This window comes from Canis lupus, chromosome 24 (assembly GCF_003254725.2).
Source record: "Canis lupus dingo isolate Sandy chromosome 24, ASM325472v2, whole genome shotgun sequence".
NCBI lineage: Eukaryota > Metazoa > Chordata > Mammalia > Carnivora > Canidae > Canis > Canis lupus.
In genome coordinates, this window is record NC_064266.1 from 19,794,087 (window position 1) to 19,819,605 (window position 25,519).

At 38.6% G+C, this 25,519-nt stretch overlaps 1 protein-coding gene across 6 annotated transcripts in view; it reads right to left on the minus strand.

Annotated features, from left to right (window-relative positions):
• RAD21L1 (RAD21 cohesin complex component like 1) overlaps positions 1 to 21,738 on the minus strand; it is a 29,688-nt gene extending 7,950 nt beyond the window's left edge. Inside the window, exons 1-13 of one of the 6 annotated variants that reach the window (XM_025469575.3) lie at positions 21,614 to 21,738; positions 20,809 to 20,904; positions 19,573 to 19,746; positions 18,286 to 18,415; positions 16,298 to 16,391; positions 13,813 to 13,886; positions 9,979 to 10,149; positions 8,979 to 9,074; positions 7,484 to 7,594; positions 5,386 to 5,612; positions 5,045 to 5,144; positions 3,600 to 3,724; positions 1,610 to 1,705 (exon numbers count right to left, since the gene is read on the minus strand). In XM_025469575.3, the coding sequence (XP_025325360.1) occupies positions 1,610 to 1,705; positions 3,600 to 3,724; positions 5,045 to 5,144; positions 5,386 to 5,612; positions 7,484 to 7,594; positions 8,979 to 9,074; positions 9,979 to 10,149; positions 13,813 to 13,886; positions 16,298 to 16,391; positions 18,286 to 18,415; positions 19,573 to 19,716 (1,368 nt within the window). In that variant the 5' untranslated portion in view covers positions 19,717 to 19,746; positions 20,809 to 20,904; positions 21,614 to 21,738. Of the gene's footprint in view, positions 1 to 1,609; positions 1,706 to 3,599; positions 3,725 to 5,044; positions 5,145 to 5,385; positions 5,613 to 7,483; positions 7,595 to 8,978; positions 9,075 to 9,978; positions 10,150 to 13,779; positions 13,887 to 16,297; positions 16,392 to 18,285; positions 18,416 to 19,572; positions 19,747 to 20,749; positions 20,905 to 21,613 lie in introns of those variants that run through there. The other 5 variants (XM_025469574.3, XM_025469573.3, XM_025469578.3 and 2 more) reach the window with 5 other exon arrangements.
• Between the last annotated feature and the right edge of the window lie 3,781 nt (positions 21,739 to 25,519).

Below are 25,519 nucleotides of genomic sequence, written 5' to 3' on the forward strand. Positions count from 1 at the left end.
TGTGGGGGGTGAGGGGAGGGCGGAGGGGAGGAAGGTGGCACCGATCTGACCTACTTTATAATTTTTCTTAGGCTAGCTCTGACCATACAATCATCCTTACCACAGGTGCACTGTTTGTCAAGTGTCACTTTACATGTACCTTTGGAGCCCAGACTCTCCAATCTGTTTTTAATTTCACAGACTCCAAAATGATTTCAGAAAGTTCCAGAATATTCTGCATAATATTTTGAATCATTTGAAGCTAAGGGGACTGACTGCCAAGACCTCATTCCTCCAGCTATACTGGCTTCCTGGTCCTGCCTAGATAGCCTCCTCTCTTAAATTCCAAAGGGAATGACCTGAAAATATGGTCATTTTATTCTGAAGAGTTTTCCAAATTCCTCCAGGCACAATTTATTTTTATTTCTTTCTGGTCTGCCCTGGGATAAATGAGTTCACCCAATTACTAACATTTATTATATTGTTAAATACACAAATGCTGTTTTTCAAATATAAAAAGCAATGGCCCAACTCTTTGTTAAAGATCCATGAGATTGCAGCTTGACCTATAATTGCACAATTAAACTAACCAGGAAAAGGCTCAGAAAAAATAGTCTGTGCACTCTGCTAAAGCCTATCTACTTGATCTATCTGGACATCCTACAGCTGAATCCATTGTGTGGAAAGTCCAGTGGATTATTAAAACAGCTGAACTTGTGCTGTGTTGTGGTTTGCTTGACTATGTATGAAAATAACCTGTCTCTACAGAAGCAAAGAGGCGAAAATGAATCAACCCACTTCTGGCTGAGCTGTTTGTATGTTTCAGGTAAAAAGTTCAGGTATCTATCCTGTCCTAGATTATCCAGAGAATTCAGTTTGTTTTCTATATATGAAAAAGGAATCTAATAGTCTTGGAACTCATTATAAAGATAATTTACTTAAGAACAAACTAGCATCTGGCACTAATAGCTATTTTGACATTATTCAATAAGAAACTTTTGCTAAAATTCATTACAATCTTAAAAATGCTTTCAGCACTGTGGAACAAGGACTGGAGAAATAAGAACATGATACGTATGGAGCCAGGTGAGTCAGATATCATTTCTGGCTTTGCTATTGAATTGTGGCCCTTTGAGTAGACTTTCTTTTTCTGATTTCTAGAAATCTTGGACAGATATAGACCTTGAGCCATACAAAGTTTTGGGGAAAAAAATGTCATGTTTTGTTTTTGTTTCTTGTTTGTTTGTTTGTTTTTTTGTAAATAAAGTAAAATTTAAAATGCCCTAGGATGCTCTATTATAGCTCTGCTTCTTTAAAGCTGTAATAAGATTGAATAGTGATTCTCAGTATTTTTAACCTATGACTAACTTTGATAACGTAAAAATCTCACAATTTTCTTTAAAATTATTTGAGGTTTCAGAAGAAGTTAAAGAAAGAAAAATAGGTCAGAGCAATTCTGAGTACGTTTTATCAAACTACTGACACATCTCTTTGTTGAGATCACTAATTTAAATAATAATTCTAGAAAGTAACACCATAGCTCTAAGACCAATTTTTAGGTATAAATAAAGTGATAACTATTTAGGAACAAAGTTTTTAAGAACATTCTCAAGACTATGCATATATTTACCAGCTCCACTGGACAATTCTCAATTTCTCGTGCTAACATAGCATTCATTAGAGAGGATTCTTCAGCAGCCGAAGAGACCAGTTCAACAATAACTTGCTAAAGCAAATTAGGGAAAGTCAGGTAAGTCGTCACAGTAGTAGTAATCACAGGAACAATTTTATTTTGTTAAATGCTTTAATCACATAAATGCTCATTTCTAAAACTAGTTTAAAATGTTACCTGCATTCACAAAATATTATTTCTGAACTATCCCAGATAGCCTCTGTTTTCCATATGTCTCCTACAAATGAAGAATTGGCACACCCTTGCCCTCTTGGCTGCCTATCTTTTCCTCTCCTACTTCCTTCACCACTGTAGACCTCATATCAAACACATTCATGGCTGTGTGACTGAGACCATTTTCTTTTGAAGCATTTTGTCTAGCCCCACCCCCTACCTTTATCCTCATGCCAGTACCAGGTGGCAGAGGGAGAACTCTAAACAGTGCTGAAAGTGGGGGAAGGGATATTAATATCTTTATGTAGAGCCATGATGAGATTCTTGCCACCACTGCTGGAGCTGTCACTGGCAAAAGGGAAGAAAAACTGTGCCCTCTGGAAGGGGAGCAAAGGCATAAGGGAAAAAGGAAAAAGAGAAAGCAAGAAATTCTCCATTCCTTATTATCACCTTTTTTCATCGTTACAGAAGTGTCGGCCCCCTTTTCATCTTTAACCAGTCTTCAAGTTAGGAACTTCCTACAACAAAGCTTACTTGATTTTTAATTTCAGGTTTAACATTTTTAGTAAATATAAGGAGCTGCATTTTATTCTTTAATCTACATATTTGTCGAGAATTATGTTTTTTCTCTTTTAATTTCTATGAATATTCTACATTTTAGGTACTTCCAATTTTGTAGTTACTTTACACAAATGTTTCATAAAGATTTGAAAATGATTAATCAGAATCAAAATTTTTCTGTCCTGTCAATGTGCTCCCTTTCCTGATTATATTTCACAACTGTTCATCATTTTTGGAAGTAGTAGAAGAATGGAATTGAAGCTTAAAGCATAAATGTAGAGTTAAGAGGGTCAATAGAATTGTACATCAATCTCTTTAATTCAAGCACTTGGGAAAATCTATTTTGATAATACGTTAAAAAATCACGAACTAAACAAGCTTATCTATCATAATTTTCAGTAAGTACACTCTAAGAAATGCTTGAGCCCAAATAAGAAAGATAGTAGTACTGGCAACACAGTATCTCAATATCTAGTGTACTATCAAATATATAGTAAAATACATTATTTTAATGCATTATGAAATTGTCCTTCCTTCCAATGGCATTCACTTCCAGTGTGGATTGACTTTGAATTCCCTGAATAATTATCAGAATACAGTGATGGTGAAACAAACCAGAAAAGCACCAGTTTATTTTTATCTGGTTTGCCTATAATATTTACATTTGTACAACCACCAAAGTGACAATGGGGAAAATATTTTAAAGCACATTGTTTCCAACCATGTTCTTAAATAATTATGTTTTTTTTAAATAAAAATTACATCTTCAAATAAAATTTTTGTTTAGTCATGGGTCTTTAGATAATCTTTTGAATTCAGAGTTAAGGTAGGTCTAAAACACAGCCTTAGAGGTGAGAAGAGTGAATTTATGATCAGAAACAACATAGGTGCACTGTCTAGAGTCCTAAGAAGTTCCATGATATACTGAATGTGGGGCCTAGTAGAATATAATCAGATTCAAGTACATTCATTTATTTGATGTACTATGTAAAATATTTCAGTATGAAACTACTTATCTTGTGATTTACTATCCAAAACTTCTAGAAAATACTGTCCTGTAGATGCTTTACATAGTACTGCCACTTACTAAACAAATTACAGAATAACATAAGATGAAATATAAACTATAAATGTAAGAAGACATACTGGAGTCTCAAGGTTCCTTCACTCTGTGTCAGAAAAATAATATTTTTGTGATTTTTCTTTAACTTACCTCAGAATTAAAATTTTTATTGATATCTTCATGAGAACTACACTTAGATCCATTAATCACATCCTTCCAAGTTTTTGATTGATTTAAGTCTTGCTGGGAATTTGGCTCTTCCGTCTTGGAGGTCTCTGAATTATTAAGGAAGTAAAGATGATTTCACCAAAATATCTTTCAAACTTAAATTTGGGATATGGTTATTACAAAAGAAAGCTTCCAACAGAAAACTTGGAATCCAAGAATTTGGGCAAAGGGTACAAACGTTCTTTTTTTTTTTTTTTTAAATTTGATTCGTGTATTCACTATTTATTGAGCATCTGCTAAGCTTTAAGATTTTTTAATTTATTTATTTATTTATTCAAGAGAATACACAGAGAGGAGAGAGAGAGGCAGAGACACAGGCAGAGGGAGAAGCAGGCTCCATGCAGGGAGCCCGACGTGGGACTCGATCCCGGGTCTCCAGGATCACACCCTGGGCTGCAGGCGGCCCCTAAACCGCTGAGCCACCGGGGCTGCCCCAAACGTTCTTATAGTTTCTCAAGTCTCACATATTTATCTTCTTTTTCTCCTTGTCTGCTTCTTATCGTCTCCACTTCCCATCCTCCACACTATCTCCTCCCCACTCACTCCCACACAAGCACTTACAAGACAATATGGATATTTCAAGCCCATCTTGGTGTATTGTTCAGCAGAATTTAATGCCTTTAGGACAGGTGCTCAGGAAACAGATTCACTCACTACCAAAGGTGGCTTTATTATTCCTTTATAATAGTCACAATAATAATAAGTAATTATTAATACTCTGTGTATCCTCCAGGTGAATGGAAATATCTATGTCTCAGGCTAATTGCATTGTTTAAATGCTATTCTTATCACTAGGTGACTTTTCATGTTAGCTGTCTTTTTTTTAAAGATTTTATTTATTTATTCATAGAGACACAGAGAGAGAGAGAGAAAGAGAGAGAGAGAGAGAGAGGCAGAGACACAGGCAGAGGGAGAAGTAGGCTCCATGCAGGGAGCCTGACGTGGGACTGGGTCTCCAGGATCATGCCCTGGACCGAAGGTGGCGCTAAACCGCTGAGCCACCCGGGCTGCCCTCATGTTAACTGTCTTAAAGTGAAACATTACCCTACTAGGTAAAATAGTTATATCTGTTGAAGGTTTATGAGTACTGCCTATATGGATCAGGGAGGTAGGAAGGAGAGAGATTAGGAAGGATCCACATAGTATATATACTTCATCTTTTTAATGTAGCTTGTTGAACAAAAATTAATCTGCAAAGCAAAAAATGGCAATGCTGATGTAAAAATTTCTTTTAAGTTGAAATACTCTTACAGAGATGGCATTTATACTTGGGAATGTGGAATTGGTTCCCTTCTTCATTTTGAAATGTAAAATGACATTTTGTTTCTACAACATCCCCCTCAATACCAACAGTTAGTATGTCTCACCTATTATGTTTTCACTTCCTACTTCTTCCCTTACTGATTCCTTCTGTATCCATTTTCTTCCAAGTTTAAAGCCAGAGGACAGAAAGCATTTTGTAAACAACTGTAAAAATATACATTTTTATTTCTTGCTTTTGCACAAGGAAACAATTCAATAAAATATAAGCACAAATGCTAAAAAGTGAAAACTATAATTCATGCACACATATCAAGCAAATTAACTCAAAAGAAAAAGGGTATTTTTTACAAGTTTATATTCTGTTGTATATATGAATATAAATATGTATTTATTTATTTATTTATAACCAAACACTGCACCTATGTAAAAAGATGGAAACTATTACCATCTTCAGTTCAGCATGAGTCAAATCCTGGGCAGCAGTTGACAGAAGTGTGTCCACTCCTCCCTTTTTCTTCCACATCATCAATCTTTGGGTAGGAGGAGCAAGTTCCAAAACCATGAGTGTGTCGGTAAAGCAAGTAAGCTGTTTATGCATAATTTTGCTACTGATCTCTTTGACTGGATCTATGAGCAACTTTCTCTTTTTGCCTTTTCTTTTCTCAGCAATGTCTAAATATAAGAAATAGGCATAAATGTGATTGGTTGTACAGCTCTGTAAAATGATATTCTAGGCACTGCATATCTAAGACACGTTTACCACAATGCAACCTACGGAACTGCCATGGGAAGAAAATCTCTTTCTCTCTACTGAAAAATTATGCTTCACAAGGTTTTTGCACAGCTGTACAGTATTTGAACAGCCAACAGTTGATGCCTTTTATAAAGTGTTCCTTCAAAGTGCTTAGGAGGAACACTGTTGACCTAGCAGGTAGACAACTGAGGAAATGTGGAGCAGAGGATATAATGAGAGTGAAGTTGCTCAGTTTTTTGAAGTTCCCTAAAATATCCATATAACAGGATATTTTTGGGATCCCTGGGTGGCGCAGCGGTTTGGCGCCTGCCTTTGGCCCAGGGCGCGATCCTGGAGACCCGGGATCGAATCCCACATCAGGCTCCCGGTGCATGGAGCCTGCTTCTCCCTCTGCCTATGTCTCTGCCCCTCTCTCTCTCTGTGACTATCATAAATAAATAAAAATTAAAAAAAAAAAAAAGATTTATAACAGGATATTTTGAAACATTAATTTGTATTTTTCCAGTATATTTTTCTCTTCTCCATTGAAATTCCCTCCTCCATTGAAATTCATATACAAATTCCAAGTAGGTAACTAGGCCCATGGGATTTCACTCCTTTAGATAAATTTACCAGGTAAAAAACAAAAGTTAAGCTCTTCCTTATGAAGATATAAAGGGGGAGGGTTAGATTTCCTAAAATGGGTGAAGATCTAAGATCAGATGGAGCCAGAAGGAAGAGTAACCTGCCTGCTAATGTGCCTTAGTAAAATCCTGGGAACATGACAAGATCCCAGAAAGGCTGGCTGTGTGATGACCCCAGAGGCTATTCAGGCTGGGACAGTGGGTACCACAAACTGTTGTGGCTGATGACCACAGTTTACTTTCCACCTGCCACACCCCTCCCCCAAATTTGGATGCTACATGGCTTAAGGAACACAGGGGAACTATACAGACTCAAATTTTTGCCAAACCAGTGAGATAGAAGCTCAGAGTTGCATACAATAAAGAAAAAAACTTGAATGCTTTGTTTCTTGCATGCTTGAGTTTATAACTGAAATTCATATCAATTATCCTACTAAAGGTATGTTGTCCTTACAAGGTCAAGTTTATATTAGATTCATATTTATCTTTTATTCCTAAAAATATGTGTGCGGTTAAATGTTAGAGGGTATATGCGTCTCTTCTGATCCTTTTATTCCATCTTACTTTATATTCATTTGCATGTTTATCTATCTTCCCAATCAGACTGTGAGCCTCTTAAAAGCAGGTACTATGTCTTCTTCATTTCTGTGCCCAACAGAGAGTAATGATTCAGTAACTACTGGCATTGAACTCAATTTTAGATTTTCCAGTTTCCCAAACTGGGTATATAGTTTGACCAGGACTGACTACAATGAAAGGATCACATCAAATTTCCTCCACATTCTTTCCCTTTTGTATTGCAAATGTCACTACTGGGTTGACTACCTCCTATAATATTTTACAGATTTTCTCATGGTAAATAAGATAGTAGTATATCAAAAATAAAAACAAAGTTTTTTAAAACAACTAAGCATTGTTTTTATTTACATTAAAGGAAAAACAACTAAGCCTGGGTGGCTTAGTCAGTTAAGCAGCTGACTCTATGGATTTCAGCTCAGGTCATGATCTCAGGGTCGTGAGATTGAGACCCATGTTGGGCTCCATCCTCAGTGGGAGTCTGCTTGAGATTCTCTGTCTCCCTCTCCCTCAGTCCCTTCCTCCACCCCCGGCTCTCAAATAAATAAATAAATCTTTAAAACAAAAACAGAAACACAAATGAGTCTGACCTGAAATATCAATTGGTTCAAGAGTAATTCCTTGTTCTTCAGTTGATAATGAGGTTTCATCCATTTTTCCATTTTCAGGTAGACATATATACTCTGGATTATCTGGTTCCACTAATAACATCACCATAAAAATAATTTTTATAAAAAAGGTTATGTGTAAGCTAGATGCTTATATGAGAATAAAAGCAAAAGATAATGATAATTGAAGATTTATAATGCTAACTGGAGCCAAATCTGATTTTTAGAATCATGTACTTAATAGAGTTGAAGAGACACAAGAGATTATATGGCCTGGAGCCCAGTGTCTAAGTGAATCAAGTATCATCACCTTCTTTTGCACATGTGATATCTAAGGTTGGACTTAATAGATACTGTGGTAGCAACCACAGTACATGACTGATATAAATTTGATTATATGTCTGCTAAAGAACTTGTATTCTGGGATCCCTGGGTGTCTCAGTGGTTTGGTGCCTGCCTTTGGCCTGGGCATGAGCCTGGGGTCCCAGGACTGAGTTCTGCATTGGGCTCCCTGCGTGGAGCTTGCTTCTCCCTCTGCCTGTATCTCTGCCTCTCTGTCTCTCTGTGTCTCGCATGAATAAATAAATAAAATCTTAAAAAAAAAAAAACTTGTATTCTGTTAAATCACATAATAATTAGTTGACCCACAAAGAACCTAAGTAAACTTGTATCACCTTTCTTTTCACATTTTAAATTTCTACTCTGTGTTAGGAGGGAAATGCAACATCAAAAAGAGTGAAGACTCAACATGGGGCTATTCATGATTTTAATTCTTAAGAAAAATCAGACAAAGACTTCAAATAATTTGAAGGACTTTCACATGAATTTCAAGTAGAAAATATCCCCACAGGGATCCCTGGGTGGCGCAGCGGTTTGGCGCCTGCCTTTGGCCCAGGGCACGATCCTGGAGACCCGGGATCGAATCCCACGTCGGGCTCCCGGTGCATGGAGCCTGCTTCTCCCTCTGCCTATGTCTCTGCCTCTGTCTCTCTCTCTCTCTCTCTCTGTGACTATCATAAAATAAAAATAAAAAATTAAAAAAAAAAAAAAAGGAAAATATCCCCACATCTATAATTTTTCTCAAATGGTATATGGATTTTCCAATTATATTAATGCCAATATAGTATTAATAATTAATAATATGAATAATCAATAGCCATATTAATGTCAAACATTAATGATGTTTTGAACAGGTAAAAAATATTATTTAATAATTCAAAAACATAGTATTTTGGCAGAGTGTTTAAATGTGCTCTCATACCAAATAAACCCAATCCTGGTTAAATACCATTGTTGTACCTTTCTCAGAGCCTAGTTTTCTATTCCATATTGTCTAGGGTCAGACTCAAAGTTTGAGGGACAACATTCTTTATTATTTTTCACTATACTATATTGCTACTTATACTGCACAGTTATAAGGCTTAATTTGAATATTCCTATCTGTTCACTTTCTACACAAAGGATGATTTCATCATACCCGCTATAGTTTCAGGAGGCTCAGGAGGCAGACAAATTTCTCTGCTCAAATGCATGTCTTCTAACAGAATATTCTGATCATCTTGCAGTAGATTATCTTGAAAAACACAATAAATACTATTGTCATACAGAGTTGAATCTGTCATTTGTTCACTAAACATTTATTGACATTATTGTATACAAGAATTGTAAGGGGCTACAAAAATGAATCAACTCTACTTAAATAGATTTGATTGGTTATATAGACTCACATTTTAAGCAGGATAATATAGAATTTTATATATATATATATCATTTCCTTTCCTTTATTAAATAGATGTTTCATTTCAGGAGATATTTACTAAACTAATACCAAGATAGTAACCTTGTTACATAGCCATGTTTAGATTTTAAATCAAGAAGTAAAGGCTTTCAAAACCCTTTGCTAGAGATCTAAGGTAGAACCACTGTTTCTTCAGTTTTGAAATTTCAAAGTTTGCCATAACCAGCCTTTTAAAGTAAACCAAGAATTAAAAAAAGACTTGTTATATAGCCATCAGTATCTTTAAAATATGTGTATTTATATTTCCCAATTTTTGTCTACCCTATTTCTATGATTATTTTATAATAATAACATAATAAAAATATATTTATAATATAAAATGTTGGAAAAAAAACTTTAGAATAGCTGTTTCACAATTTCTGTTAAGGAAAACAATGTTTCTAATATATGATCTAATATATTTTGTGAGGAGTATATTAACTCCACTCCTTTCCCCTTAAAACTTAGGAATTTGTAAAAATAAAAACAAGCAGTATTTTATATCCTATATGAAAAATGTACTTAGATGGCTATTCACTTAGACCTACGCTAAATGTTTAACTACATCACAGACTTTGAAAACTTGTATAAAAAATGCAGGGGCATACCTGAAATTTTAGTTTGATCTAATAAATCTATTAATATATATTCTAATATGATTGAAATAAATATCCAACTTCTATATAATTAGACAGTATACCGATCATCTCTCCTGCAGCCCCTTCATCTCCAAATCCATCTCCACTGTCATACAACAGAGATTTTTCTCCAATGAGGCTTCCAGAACTATGTTCAGCTAAAGGACCACTGGAATTCAGCAATATGTTGTCATCAAAGAAGCTATGTCTTCTGAGAATTTCAGGTTCCTCCCCTAAATAAATATATATTATCAATACTGAGTTAGCCATAGAAACATAGAGTTTTGGGGTTAGATAGAAATTCATATATTTTCTTATATAGCCCCTTCCATTTTACAGATAAGAAAAATGAGAGCTAAAAAACATATTTGGATTGTTCAACTAAAGTCACTCAGTTAATCAATCAGTGGAGACTGGATTTCTAGACTAATACTTTTTCCAAAACAATAGGGAAAAAACATTAGGATAGAATTTTTAGTTGTGGTTCAGTTTAATAATTTCCCAGATGGGAAATTAGTATTGACAGTGGAATGATTTTTTTCTATGTTAGATAGGTCATGTCCTTCTTGATTAAGTATTATTTTATATTATTTCAAGTGTAATTGCTTGTGTTGTTTATCCATAGTGGAGATTTGGAAAATAAGGAGCATATCTGTCTTCTTAGGAATGGAAAGGCAGGTAAAATATTAAAGAATGCGCTTACAACATTCATGCAATAAATCTTTATTGAATGACTGGGTATTAGGAAATATGCTAGGTGTTGGAGATACAGCAGTGAAAAAGACAAAACCCAGTATGCTAACATTAACTGAGTACTTATTATGTGCATTATATTATGTAACAGAAGATACTATTATTATCTGTATTGTCCACAGAAAAGGAAATATGTCCACAAAAAGGTTTTAGAATTTGCACATAGTTATACCCTAATGACAAAGCCAGGATCTGAACCTTGCAGACACAGTAATAGTATCAGTGTTAGAATTTCACTGGTGAAATATTTTGTAAAATGGTGATTTATGAGAGCAAATTCTTAAAACACTGATAGCAGATAAAATGAACTCCCCTGCTTCAAAATGACTTCCTTCCAGATTGGCCACCTGCACATGTATATTCTTTCCCTTTCTTGGTTTGAATCTCTAGGTCTAGGAATCTGAAACCCAGAGGTCAGACAGACGTTGGTATTCTCTTCCCTCTCTCTAACAACTCATGTTGGTTAGTGCTAGTTAGTAAAGAAAATAATAATTAAGTATCATTTATATTAAAATTCTTCTATAGGCCTATATCTTCTAGAAAGGAAGAGTTGAAAAAGGCAGCCTTCACTGCACTGGATTAAAGATTTGCTCAATAGAAAAGACTGGCTTAAAAAAAAAAAGCAACTACCCACCCCAAAACCTAAAAACATGTTCACATCTTCCAGGAGCAGCTTAAAAGCTCCCAAAAGAAAAACCAGCTTTGGTCAATAAGAAAATAACATTTATGAACAAACACGATATTCTGAGCACTGAGCATCATGATACCCTGAGATTACTCAAAAAAAATTAAAGAATTATTGCTTTCAATCTTGTATTATAGCTCAGAATAGGATGGATTAATATTAAACACTTCCCAGAAACCATTAGGTTTCAGCTAGTTTTTGAGGAAGATAAAAATCACTTATTGGTGAAAAAGACTGAAGGAGGGAATAAGAGGAATAACTCTCTGATGTTCTAGTAGTATCCCAATTTTACAAATAGGATAGTAAAGCTCAGAGAAGCTAGGTAATTTGCCCAATATCACACAGCAAGGCAACAGAAAAAGCTTATTCAAACTCAGGTCTGTTGGTATACTAAAAACATGTTCTTCCCTCTTTCTGAATTGTAGGAGACACAGTCTGAGAATAGCTAAATTGTACTGGTTGCCTAATAAGATATTTTTGTAACTTGAACAAAAAGTCGTAGTGAGAGTAAAACAAAGTTGATAAAACAAAGAAGGTAATAAACTGGTAGAGGGCCTTGAGGATAGGCAGGGGTCTCTAAAGTCAGAGGGACCCAAGGTACTCAAGTAGAGGAATGTGATATGAAAAAAAATGGAATTTAAGGACAATTGCTCTTGCAGAGATATATAAAATGTAGGAAGAGCTTGGGATATATAGGAGGGTATTACAGTACTCCAGGTCTAGTCTCCATGCCCACCATGGAGCCCAGTGCAGGGCTTGAACACAATGACCCTGAGATCAAGAGTCAGACACTTAATCAACTGACCCAATCAGGCGGCCCAGTACTGGTGTTATATACATTGGTGGCTAGGGAAATAGAAGACCTAAGAGACATTTCCAATTTTTTTGTTGTTGTTAATCAGCACTGGCATTAAGCTTACAGAAAGTGTAAAAAGTGATCCTAGAGGGGTGCCTGGGTGGCTCAGTCATTTAAGCATCTGATGCTTGGTTTCAGCTTGGGTCATGATCTTAGCCCTTGCATGGGTCTCCATGTTGAGTACAGAGTCTGCTTGGGATTCCTTACTCATCTCTCTCCCTCCCTCTCTGTTCCTACCCCATCCTGCTTACTCTCTCTCTCTCAAATAAATTAATTAAAAAAATTTTTTAAGTGATCCCAAAGTTTCAGGCCTAAAGAAGAATAATAGCATTTACAGGGAAATGTGTAAAGAGTATCTTGGCAGTAGGAAATAAGATTAAAATTGCCACTGTATTACATTTTAAGGCTTGGGGTTACAGACAGTAAGAAATCCAAACACCTCAAAGTATGGTCTGTGGGTTGGTGCTTTACTGTGATGGAGTAAATACACAAATTAGAGGTAAATATTTAGAATATTTTATAGCAATTTCACAGAGTAATTTTATATATGTTGAATTCAATAACAAAAATTGAAGCATATATTTTGATTTTAAACTTTTAATTTTTCTAGTCATCAATTTTTAAATGTTTTACAAAAGTATTATTCCATGACAGACTGGAAATTAACAAAAGTTATACAACTTGTCCTGTCCCCACAGATCATTTAAGAACACAGCTATAGATCATGAGAGTTATGGAAGGAGAGTAAGGATGAGAAATGGAGGTTAGAGATACAGTTCAAGCATTACTGCCTTGACCACCCACCCTCACCGAACACAGATTTAGGTCATCCTTCTCCTATGCTGCTTCAGGCACTATATGAGAGTCAGAGATGAATATGACACAGATCTTACCATCATGGAGTTTTCAGACCAACACAGGATATACATAATATCATGGCACAAGACAGAGGTAAATGCCAGAAAAAAAAAAACAAATACTATATGGCTCAATTCTAAAATACACTCAACAGTTTCTGTTTCACAATCAATGAGTAAGTATTCAGCATGTGATATTTCTCCGCAGTCTCAAGCCATGTTAAAATGTTATTTTACAATTGATATCATCATATACTGGAGGAATTATCATATTTTGAAGGCAGTATATGCAGCACATATGTAAAACCTTATATATATGTTACTATAGCAAATGTTTATTTGCATGTCTATCTCTCTGCCTGAATCTCCTTCAGGAAAGGATTCTGCAAACTTTGTGCTGCCTATGCCTACGACAACACCTAACATATAGTAAGTATTCAATAAATAATTGTACACTAAGGGAAGTTTATAGCCTAAGACTGAGTCTTGGCATTGACATCTATTTAGAAAAAGATAAAGGCAAACTTAAGTAGAGTTGCATTTACACAAGAGATTCATTCTAAAGATATTCATTCTAAAGATATTCATTCTAAAGATTCATTCTAAAGATATTCTATTCATTCTAAAGATATTTCTATTGATGTTGTTTCAGTATAAAAATGCAAATATAATTGATTATAGCTTGTAGCTTTAATTTCTCAAATATTCTCACCAAAGCTCCCAGCTTGGAAAAGTAGATCATTACCATAATGTTCTCTAAGTGTGATTTCTTCCGGTCTGCTTTGGTTGTGAGTAAACTGTTCTGAAACGTCAATAGCACTACGGAGAAACAGAAGATTGAGAAAAACATGTGAACAGAATTCAAGGATTTTGTGGTATACTGGAAAAAAAAAAAACCCCACAAATCCCTAAAACAAAAAACAGGTTTTATTATAAAAATACTTTTTTCCTCAATAGTATTATTTATAAACACTAACGTACCATACATGCTTCTATACAAGTGATCTCCAGGTTGTCAAATCCAAATGGTTGATTCGCAGTCCTTATCTTACTTACACTAACCAACCACATTTGAAACAGATGTTCATTCCCTAATGGAACCCAGTCTTCTCTTGGTCTACTTTCTCTTGATTTTTTCCCTACCTCATTGGCTGCTCTTTTTCCATCTCCTTTATTAGTTCTTCCTCAAGTCTCTCAGACTATTAGCTACTAGGAACAACTCAACAACTCTGTTCTCAGATCTCTTTTTAAAAAATTACACTCACTCTCTAGGGGTTTTATGACTCACAGTTGAAGTTCCACCTATATACTCACAACTCTCAAATTTAGATCCTAATCCAGACTGCTTTCCTGAATTTCAGACCCAGATATTCCACTACCTGCCTACTCCCCTTGGATATGCAAGTCATCTCAAAACTTATGTCTAAAGCCGAATTAAGCCTTTACCCTGCCCCTCTTAGACCTGCCATTCTCTAGTTATCCTCATCTCATTAGGTGGCTAACTCCATTCTCATATCCAAATCATAGTCATCCTTCACTTGTTTCCCTTAAAGCCATTTCCAACTCTTCAGCAAATCCTGTTGGCTCTGTCTTCAAAATATACTCATAATTTTGACTGCTACCTCCTTGATAACATGAAGTCTGAGAAGTAATCACAGACATTGTTATTTCTCACTTGGACTTTTTTTTTTTTTGAGGGGATAATACCCTTTATTAAGGAAGATCAAGACAAAGACCACAGGAGGGTCCCTTCTAGGACACAGAGGCCAGGCATCCTGACCCCACATTTGTGGGCTGCTGGTGGGGAGAGTGTATGCCCTCAGTTGGACCCTGAGGTTCCCACAGACAGGACAGGGCTGTCAGTCCCAGTTATAAGTCCTGGCATCCTCCATCCAAGGCACTAACTCTTTTCAACCACCAATGCCCTCTTCTCCCCATTCCCCTGGGCTTTCACTCCAGATTATTGGGGTGTGTTTGTGTGTGTGTGGGGGGGGAATGTAGCCTGGTATGGGAAGGGAGACCCTCTCAGTGCTGGGCTCTACCTGTAAGTGTTGAGGGGGAGTTTCCCTTGCAGCCTCTGAGGGCAGAGGACTTGGGCTATGTGTGTTGTATACGTGTGTGTGTGGGGGGGAGTCATCTGGACTTCTTACTGCAATAACCTTTTCATTGGCTCTCTGCTTCTGCCCCTTCCCCCTTGTAGTAAGTAGCCTGAGGGAGCATGTTAAAACCAAGTCAGATCCAGTCACTCTTCTATTCAAAACCCCTCTATGCCCCCATCTGAGTAAAATAAAAATTCTTATTGTGGCCTACAACACCCTACATCATTTGCACCCCCAGCTACCTCTCTGACCTCGTCTCCTACGACTCAGACGCTCATTTACAGCACTTCAGTCTTACTTGCCTCCTTGTTGTTCCCTGAACTCGTCCAATGTGTTCTGCCCTAGGGCCTTCCCACTTGCTCTACCGGAAACATTCTTCCTCACATTACTGAATGGTTTATTCCCACACCTCCTTCAGATTTCAGCTCTGACCTTATTAGAAAAGCCTTTCCTAACTATCCTGTCATTTATTTACTTTATGTTCTACTTTTTTTCATATTTTTGCTGATCATTTCCTGACATATTGTGTATTTATTTGTTTATTATCTGTTTAAACTATAAGATTCATGCAGACAGGAGCTGTTGTTCATTGCTATCTCCTTGGTGCTTAGAGTAGTGCCTGGTATATAGAAAGCACACAATAAATATTTACTGAATGAATGGACATACTGTTAATACTGCAAACTACATTCAGCAAATATAATGATACATTTTTGGCATTGTACTTCAAAATTTCACACCAAATTTAAGTCTTCATCAACTGCATGTGTATTTCATTTGTTAACTAGATTCCACTTGTGTACATGAAATATGAAGATGAAAATAATACAATATCAAGAAAATCAAATTGAGGGCAGCCCTGGTGGCTCAGCGGTTTAGCACCGCCTTCAGCCCAGAGCCTGATCCTTGGGACCTGGGATCCAGTCCCATGTCAGGCTCCCTGCATGGAGCCTGCTTCTTCCTCTGCCTGTGTCTCTGCCTCTCTCTCTCTCTCTCTCTCTGTCTCTCTCTCTCTCTCTGTGTGTCTCTCATGAATAAATAAAATCTTTACAATAAAAATAAATAAATAAATAAATAAATAATTTTTTTTTTTAAAAGAAAATCAAATTGAAGGAAAATTTAAAAATTTACTTCACATTGTGGGTGTCAAAATCATGAAATTCTTCTGGCAATGTGATAGCACTGTAAGCAGCTTCAAAATTCTCTTTTGGAAGGTCCACCAGTCCTGAAAAAATAAAAAACCACAATCAATGAGGAATAATGCTATATAAAAAACTCCCAACTCCTGCTTTTCTTCAGTCCATGCTCTACAAACAGCCAGAGTGATATTAAAAATATTTAAAAAGCAATCAGATCAGCTTGCTCTCATGCTTAAAATGATTCAGTGACTTCCCCAGTGCATTTAAATAAAATCCAAACTTCTAATCAGGGCCTCTGCAGCCCTACAAACCTATCAGCATCATCTTTCCCTCATTCTCTAGACTCCAACTATACTGGTCTTTTTGTTCCCTTAACAAGTCAAACACTTTTCTTCCTCAAGACCTTTGCTCTCACTATTCCCTCTGCCTGGAATGCTATTCCCTCAGGGATGTTTTACATGGCTAAGTACTTCTCATTCATCAAGTTTGACCTTAAATTCTATCCTCTCTTGGGATGCCTGGGTGGTTCAGTGGTTAAGCATCTGCCTTCGGTGTGATCCCCAGAGTCCTGGGATTCAGTCCCACATCGGGCTCCCTGCATGGAGCCTGCTTTTCCCTTTGCCTGTGTTTCTGCCTCTGTGTGTGTGTGTGTGTGTGTGTGTGTGTGTGTGTCATCAATAAATAAATAAAATCTTTTAAAATAAACAAATAAGTTACATCCTCTCTGAAAGGCTTTTCCCAATCAGCCTAACTCAAGTAGTTTCCTGTTATTTTTTGATGAAACATTCTGTTTATATTTCTGCATAGCAAAATTGCAATCTATAATTGTTGTAATAATTAAAAAAAAAAAAAACATGGTCATTATCTGATTTCCTCACCAGAGACCTTATTTGCCTTGTTTGTCCTTGTATCCCAGAGCCTAAAATAGTGTTTGGCACAGAGTATGGGATAAACAAATATCTGTGGATTATATAAATAAAATAATGAGCAAATGAACCATATTTGATTGAGTATAAACCCTATGTAGAGATTCTACAAATATTTTAAATAAAGAACAAAACCCTGTCAACCCTGATTCAACAAATATTGAGGGAAGAGTATGTTCAAGGCGTTGAGACAAGTTGTATAAGAGATTCAGGAAATAAATACAACAAAGATGTTGCCTTCAAGGGGCTTGCAAACTGGTGTGACAGGCAAGGCCTGTACCTAAATAACCAAAATACAAGGTAGAAATGATGAATGTCTTAAAATTAAATTAAAACTAAAAGGCATTATATTTATGACACATGTAAATCTTTTTTTTTTTTTTGACACATGTAAATCTCTAGCACTTTGGAATGCCTAGAGATTTTCTATGATATTTCATAATAGAATGCTGCTTAGCATCCTGAGAATTCTGAAAACAATGACAATTATGATATCTGGGTTTTGTCAATTACGCTATTTCTAATTCATCTAATAAAGGCAAAAACAGATACAGCAAACTAAGCAAGCCATTAAAATTGAGTATCAGGGGACGCCGGGGTGGCTCAGCATTTGAACATCTGCCTTTGGCTCAGGGCGTGATCCTGGTATTGAGTCCTGCATCTGGCTCCTTGCGAGGAAGCTACTTCTCCCTCTGCCTGTGTCTCTGCCTCTCTCTGTATGTCTCTCTTCAATAAATAAATAAAATCTTTAAAAAAATCCTGAGTATCAGAGTTTCTTACTCTGGTAAGGTAGCTTTATGTATATTTCTTAAGTAAATATGCAGGAGTATTACAAGTTTCTGAAAACATAACCTTTCCCTGCAAACATAGGAAGAGCTCAAGGGAAAGAATATAACTTGTCCTTAACTACAGAAACTTAGAATCAGTAAAAAGGAAGTTTATATTTACTATATATCTTGGAATTACAGAGTGCCACCAATGAAAAGAGCTCACTCAAAATAAAAATACAAAAGGGAACCAAAATAAGTGAGACCAATCAACATTGCAAGTATACCTGGGCGAAATGTCATCTTCATTTTAAGCAATGCTTCACTGCAATCTGCCAAAAGATATTTTGCCTTCCTATTATAAATTCGCACAACTCCCAAAAGAAGGTGTCCTGAAGTTCGAAGTGCAATTTTCACCTTTCAATAATTTTTAAAGTATTAGAATGGTAAGAATTAGACTCATAAACCCTGTTTGAAAATTATAAAATCATAGAATTTCTTCTCTTTAAAAAGCAGACATTTTGCTTATTCTTATTTAAAGTGAATTATTTAACTTTTACCTCCTCTTGTAAAATGATTAACTTTTATTCTTATTCAATGAAGATAATCTCATGTACCATTTAAGTGAAATACGTTATTATTGGTTTTATGGGAAGACTATAAACTCTGCAGTCAGGCCAACTCAGGTGCAAGCCCTGGCTCAGTTGCTAAGGCTGCCATTCAACCTTCTGGAACTTCAGTTTATTAATAATGGCTACAACTTATTATATACTTATTTTATGCCAGCCATTGTCCTAACAGCTCTTCATATATTATTTAATTTTGACAACTTGTATTTACAGAAGGAAAAAACAGACTCAGAAATGGTAAGTAGCATGCCCAAAATAACACAACTGCTAATGGAGTAGGAATTAAATTAGATTAATTCAAAAGTTCATGCTCTTATCTATTACACTTCACTGGGGTTAAAAGAAGCCCATCTCATAGGGTTGTTGTGAAGATTAAATAATCTAATGAACATAAAGCCTAGCCCAGTGCCTGACAAATGGAAGGTTTTCAATTATAATTTATCCTTCTTTCAAACATAAAAATACTTAACCTAAAAAAAATATTAAAATATTTTAATGCAAGTTCTAATACCTTATTAGAGTGTTTTATAAGGAACATAGTACTTTGTGAAGTGTTTACATACATATTTTGATTTATACTCAAGACTTTTTTTTCTTCTCTCCATATTCATGTACTCACTATTTTTCTAAGTACTTATTTGGTACCTACTACATACATGGTATTTTATTAAGAGAATAAGAAAAGATTACAAAGCATGTATAAAACATGACCTTTCTCCTTCAGGGTCCAATCTGTTCATGATAAACATATGAAACAGTTAATTACCAACAGAAACTGATATGTTTATTCTCAGGTAATAAATGTTATGGGAATGAAAAGAGAGAAGACCATTGTAGAAAGTGAAACTTCCTTGGAAATGTATTTTGTGATATTAACATAATTCAGTTCCTTTCTTCTTCATAAGTCATGCCAAATACATACTGTAATTTTAACCAATAACATACCTTAGGTGAAATAATTTTTTCAATGGTTATCTCTAGATTACATTCAAATACATGAGCCTTTGTGAGTTTCTTCTCCCAGTGAGCTGCAAGCCAGATTTTGGCCAATGGCCCTCGCTTACTCATAAGCACATGTGTGTAGAACATGTTGCCTGTTTTCCTTAGCTGTTTAACAAACTAGAGGGAACATTAAAAGATATTTAAAATTTGATTACAAAAATATTTCCATGCTGTTTCACAGTAAAAACACTTTTTTCATTAATTCTATAAAATAACACTCAGATTATCTTCTAGTTCAAGGCATCATTCAAATGATTTTCTTTAAAGAAGAAACGTCATTTAAAATATGAAATCATAAACTAATGAGAGCTCTGTTTGATTGTGAACCACAACCAGTTTATATGTATTCTGATCACTGATGGCTTCTTACATTCTACTTATTTTACCCAGCAAAGGATTTGAGTTCTCTTACTAACACGGTCAAATAAATAGAAGAGAAAGCCTGGGAAAAATAGGAGATGGAAACAGGGAACAAAAAACAAAACAGGAAAAGGTGGACTAAACTAAGAAAAGTGAACACATGTCCCCTCTTTTCTAAAACTTAGGAATTTGAGACATGTTGGATTATTGGCTTGTAACTAAGTGTTGAATTTCTTTCTTTTCTTCAAGATGATCTGGTTCCATAATCCATTCAACAATGGATTAATCTTTGGAGTTAAAAAAAATGAACTCCAAAGGATTATAAAGTGGAAAGATGAAGAAAACAATAAAGTGCAGGAAAAACACAAAGAAAGGAAACTGGAATCAAATGTAAATGTTCTCAAATAAGAATGGTGAAAGAAAACCTTAACTTAGAAGAAAAACAATTTATGCACGTTTCTACCTATTGTACTATCCTCGAGAATATCGTACGTAAGACTCCACTTTAAGCAAAGGAATAATACTTTGGCTTCTAGAGAAGAATCAAGTTATTGCCCACATAAAGTAATCTTAAGCTGCCACTATAAAAGCCTTTTTTGCTTTTCTACTTAAAGTTCTGATCAGGAGAGAAAGCCGAGCCAAAATGAACACAAAAACAAAATCAGTCGCAGAATTCCAAACTGAGGTGAACTTGGATCAACGCCCATCTCCTCCCCAAAACCAAATCACTGTGCCCCAAAATTAAAACTTAGGCATCTACCGAACCATATTCCCCAGTGAGAGAGCTGGAGATTTTAATGTTTATGGCCTGTGCCTTGCCTTGGGTCCACTTCTTGTCTGTTCTACGTTCGGTCTTGGGATAAATTCCAATTTATCTTACAGGATTGCTCCCAGGTATATGGTTATTGACGTATTCTAAGGAAAAACAACAACCCTGCGATTTAATTTTCCTGAGACACGGATTTTCCCGAGCACACTCTCCACCCCCCCCCCCCACCGTCCCCCCTCACCAAAAAAAAACCCCAAAGTCCCGCGGGGTTATTTCTAGATTGGCCTGGCTTCGCGCCAAGCCGAGAGGCTGAGGAGAAACAGGAACCGGGAGCCAGGGAGAGGGAGGGGGAGGAGGGGAGGAGGGGAGGAGGGCGGCGGGGAGCGGGGGAGGGGCGCAAAGCCGAGGGGCGGGCGGCTCTGGGGCAGGGGCGTGGGGAGAGCCCGGGCGCTGCTTCAGGGGAGGAGAAGCCGGTGAGCGGCGAGGAAGGGGAGGCGCTGGGGGCGGGGTGGGGCGTCCACGAGGCGAGGCGAAGGCGCGAGCGCGAGGGCAAGGACGCCCGGGGGCTTCCTCCACAGCGACTCCTCCTCAGCCGTCAAGGCCGGCGGCCCCGAGACCCTGAGGGCAGCGCGGCGGCCGCAGGCGCCCGTTCCTCCCGCGCGGGGAGGGGGCGCCGGGTCGCGCCTCCAGCCCGGGAGGGCTCAGGGAGGCGGCGTTCCTCCCTCAGGCGCCGTCCGCAGGGCTCGCGCCGCTGAGGAGCTGGCGGGGCGCGAGTCGGGTGCCGGCGCCGCGGCCCCAGCACTCAGCCCGCCTTCAGCCCCCGGGTTGCGCCCAGCCCCTCAGGCTGCGCCCTACTTTCGGAGCCGGGTCTGAAGAGAGGCGTGCGGGAGCAGGGGCTTGGAGGACCAGGTGCCGGGGTCCGCGCGTCGAGTCCTCCCGGGGCTGCCAGGCGTCAGGGGGCGCGGCGGGGCGAGGGGCGGGGCGAGGGGCGGGGCGGCCGGGAATGGGGCGGGGCGAGGGGCGAGGGGCGGGGCAGCAGGGCGAGGGGCGGGGCGCGCCAGGACCCGGCTGGGTGCTTGCGCTGTCCGAGCTCTAACCTGGGACTCAAGCAGTGCGTGGCGGGGAGCGGAGGGGGCGGGGCATGGACCCTACAGGGAGGAGGACAGGGGCGGGGCCGGGCCCCACAGAGCAACTGTGAAGGGTGGTCTGACCCCTCTGCCTGGTCTCTGAACATCCTAGGACGGCCTCTCTTCTCTTCCACTTAGTACCTGGGGGGTTCCCTAGAGAAGTTACTTGATCGCCTGAACCCCAGGTTTTCTCATCTGTGGAATGGAAATGATGCTAATAAAAGTACCTGTGCCGGGCGCCTGGATGGCTCAGGTCGCAATCTGGAGTCCTGGGATCGAGTCCCACATCAGGGTCCCTCTCAGGGAGCCTGCTTCTCCTCTGCCTGTGTCTCTGCCTCTCTCTCTGTGTCTCTCATGAATAAATAAATCTTTATTCTATTTATTTATTCATGAAACACACACACACACACAGAGGCAGAGACACAGGCAGAGGGAGAAGCAGGCTCCACGCAGGGAGCCTGACGTGGGACTCGATCCTGGGTCTCCAGGATCAGGCCCTGGGCTGGAGGTGGGGCTAAACCGCAGAGCCACCCGGGCTGCCCAATAGAATCTTTTTAAAAATTTTTTTAAAGTAACTGTGCTGTAGGTATCGTAAGAGATAAATGAGACAAAGCATGTAAAGAACCTGGCAATAATAAATGCTCAAGAAATATTAGTTATTATTACTGTTATTATTAAAAAGATTGATCATATTGACCTACCTTTTGGGGACAGCAGTTACTTTCCTGCCTGGGAAGATCACAGCTTTCAATAGTCAAAAACAATTGCTAGAGCCTAAGAAAAATCATACCACTGAATAAGGATCCAAGGCTGGTTTCCTCCCTCGAGATTCATGGTAAATGCTAATAAACCTTGGAAGAACTCTGACATCTAATATGTAGATTATTGATAAGGTCCCAGGCTTCTCCTGATAGGTTGTCGCATTTACGCGTGTTAAATAACACATATTTAAACAAGTACATTTTAAAGATCTAATTGGCTTTATTAAATGATTCATGAATCAGGCAGCACCACATCTAGCAAGTAGACGGAAAAGCACAAAGTAGGTTTTTATGGAATAGCAGTGTGGCGTGAAAGTTAGCAAAAGAAGGATTGTTTCAGGTAATCTTGCTTTCACTTAGGAGCAAGAGCAAGGGGTCTTACTGTGCAAATTAACTCATCCTTTGTGGGGGATGGGGAGGGCTCCTTGGCAGACTCATTAGTGCCTGTCTGAAAATTCCTGACTGACCAGTTAAGACCACATTTCTGGGGGAGGTTGAAACTGCACTTAGCTTATGGATTAAGTCCCCGATTTGGGGACTTGGCCTAAGTGGCATTATTTTGGGCCTGTGGTTTTCTTTGTCTTTTATTTCTTTTTTAATTTTAAGCATTTTATTTATACATGAGAGACACACACACACACACACAGAGGGAGGCAGAGACCTAGGCAGAGGGAGAGCAGGCTCCCTGGGGGGAGCCCAGGACCCCAGGATCACGACCTGAGCTGAAGGCAGATGCTCAACCACTGAGCCACCCAGGAGTCCCAATGGTTTTCTTTTTAATACTCTTCAAACAAAATACTCTTTTCCCCATTTTGCGATGAGGAGATGACCCAGAGAGGAGAAGCGACCTGTCCCAGATCACATAACTGGGAATGATGGTAGAGACAGGATTCAAACTTAGGTCTAAGTCCCATTTTCCCAGCTTGGGATGGGGTCACAGCAACCACTTAAGGAGATATCTGGGAGACACTTTTTTTTTTTTTAGATTTTATTTATTCATGAGAGACACAGAGAGAGAGAGAGAGGAGAGAGAGAGGCAGAGACAGGCAGAGGGAAAAGCAGGCTCCACACAGGGAGCCCGACATGGGACTCCATTCCGGCTCCCCAGGATCACGCCCTGGGCTGAAGGCAGGAGCTAAACTGCTGAGCCACCCAGGCTGCCTGGGAGACACTCTTGATGCCCACCGCACGTGCACTTAATATCAGTCCCTCAGCACACCCACCACTCACCTTATGCTATCACTTCTCATATCACTTCTCACCACCTCTACCCAGCCCACCCTCATCTAAGCCACCTGTCTCCTGGAGAAGGCCCACCAGCCTCCTCAGCAGTTTCCTTCCTATCACTTGCCCCTTAAGCCCACTGTCCACACCAAAGCCAGAGTAGTCTTTGAAAAATATAAATCGGGGCACCTGGGTGGCTCAAATCATGATCCTGGGGTCCTGGGATCGAGTCCCACATCAGGCTCCCCATGGGGAGCCTACTTATCCCGCCGCCTATATCTCTGCCTCTTTCTGTGTGTCTCTCGTGAATAAATAAATAAAACCTTTAAAAAGAAAAAAAGAAAGTATAAATCAAATCACTTTACCCTCTGTCTTCCTCCCTTAAAACCCTTTACATTTTCCTGTTTCTCTTAGAATAAAATCCAAACTCCCTCCTAATAAGTGCAGGGTCCTGCATAGTCTCTCCCTTACTTATTATTCTAGCTTCATTTCAGGTGGGTGGATTTATCTTGACCACAGTGAATCTTCAGGTTCAGAGCCCTCCAAGGTCCTGGACAAAACATAGCAATGTGTTCATCTGGGCACACGTCTTTGTAAACATTGCAGAAGTAAGATATTTAACTATAATCCTTTAAGATTGATGTCTCCTTCCATCCTAGTTCTCCATCCATCACACCATGGTGGCAGGGAGTCTTGAAGGATGTAGCTTTTAGCCTTAAAAATAAAAACTGCCAGTTTTACCTCACCAAAGATGGGTTTTATTTAGGAATAAAAGAGAATTGCAATCTAGAATAAATAAACCGCTGCAGACCTGCAGGCATGTCGGGGAAACAGGTGAGAGGCATGATTTTTTTTTTTTTTTTTAAGGGGAAAGGGGATAGATTGGGAAGGCTGTTATGAATTAAAAGTCCATTGGAGTAAATGAGAGTTTGAAGTATTGTGGGTTTTTATTGACTGAGCTGTTGCTGGAGGGATAAGGAAAACATCTCTTCCTCCAGCTGGAATGGTAGAGTAGTATCCACATCCAAGGTCAAGTTCATGAAAGGTCAAGATCATGAAAGGTCAACTCTGGCTCTTCCTGCTGGGTCTGTAACTGACTAAGAGTAGTAGGGCATGAAAGTTCCCTCTGCCAAAACCTCCCCACTCCATTTAAGTGAGGTTCCCTATTAGTAATTTTCACACAGCTAAGGCGGAGTTGAGTTAGGTGTACATTTAATTTTGGTTGAGATGTTTTGGACCGAATATTTGTGCCCCTCCCCCCCAATTTGTATGTTGAAATCCTACCCCCCAATGTGATGGTATTAGGAGGGGGCCTTTGGGAGGTGATTAGGCCATGAGGGTGGAGTCCTCATGAATGAGATTAGCGTCCTTATAAAGGAGACCCTGCAGAGCTCCCTTGCTCCTTCCACCAAATGAGGACAGCAAGAAGAGATGTCTATAAACCAGGAATCAGGGTGTCTCACCAGATGTAGAATCTGTTAGCACCTGAACCTTGGACTGCCCAGCCTCCAGAATGGTCAGAAACAAATGTTTATTCTGTTGATTAAGCCACCCAGTCTATGGTAGTTTGTTATAGCAGCCCAAAAAGACTGAGACAAAAAGGGTCCATTTATGTGGTTCACAGTAGCTTTCATCTATAGTAAGGTCAC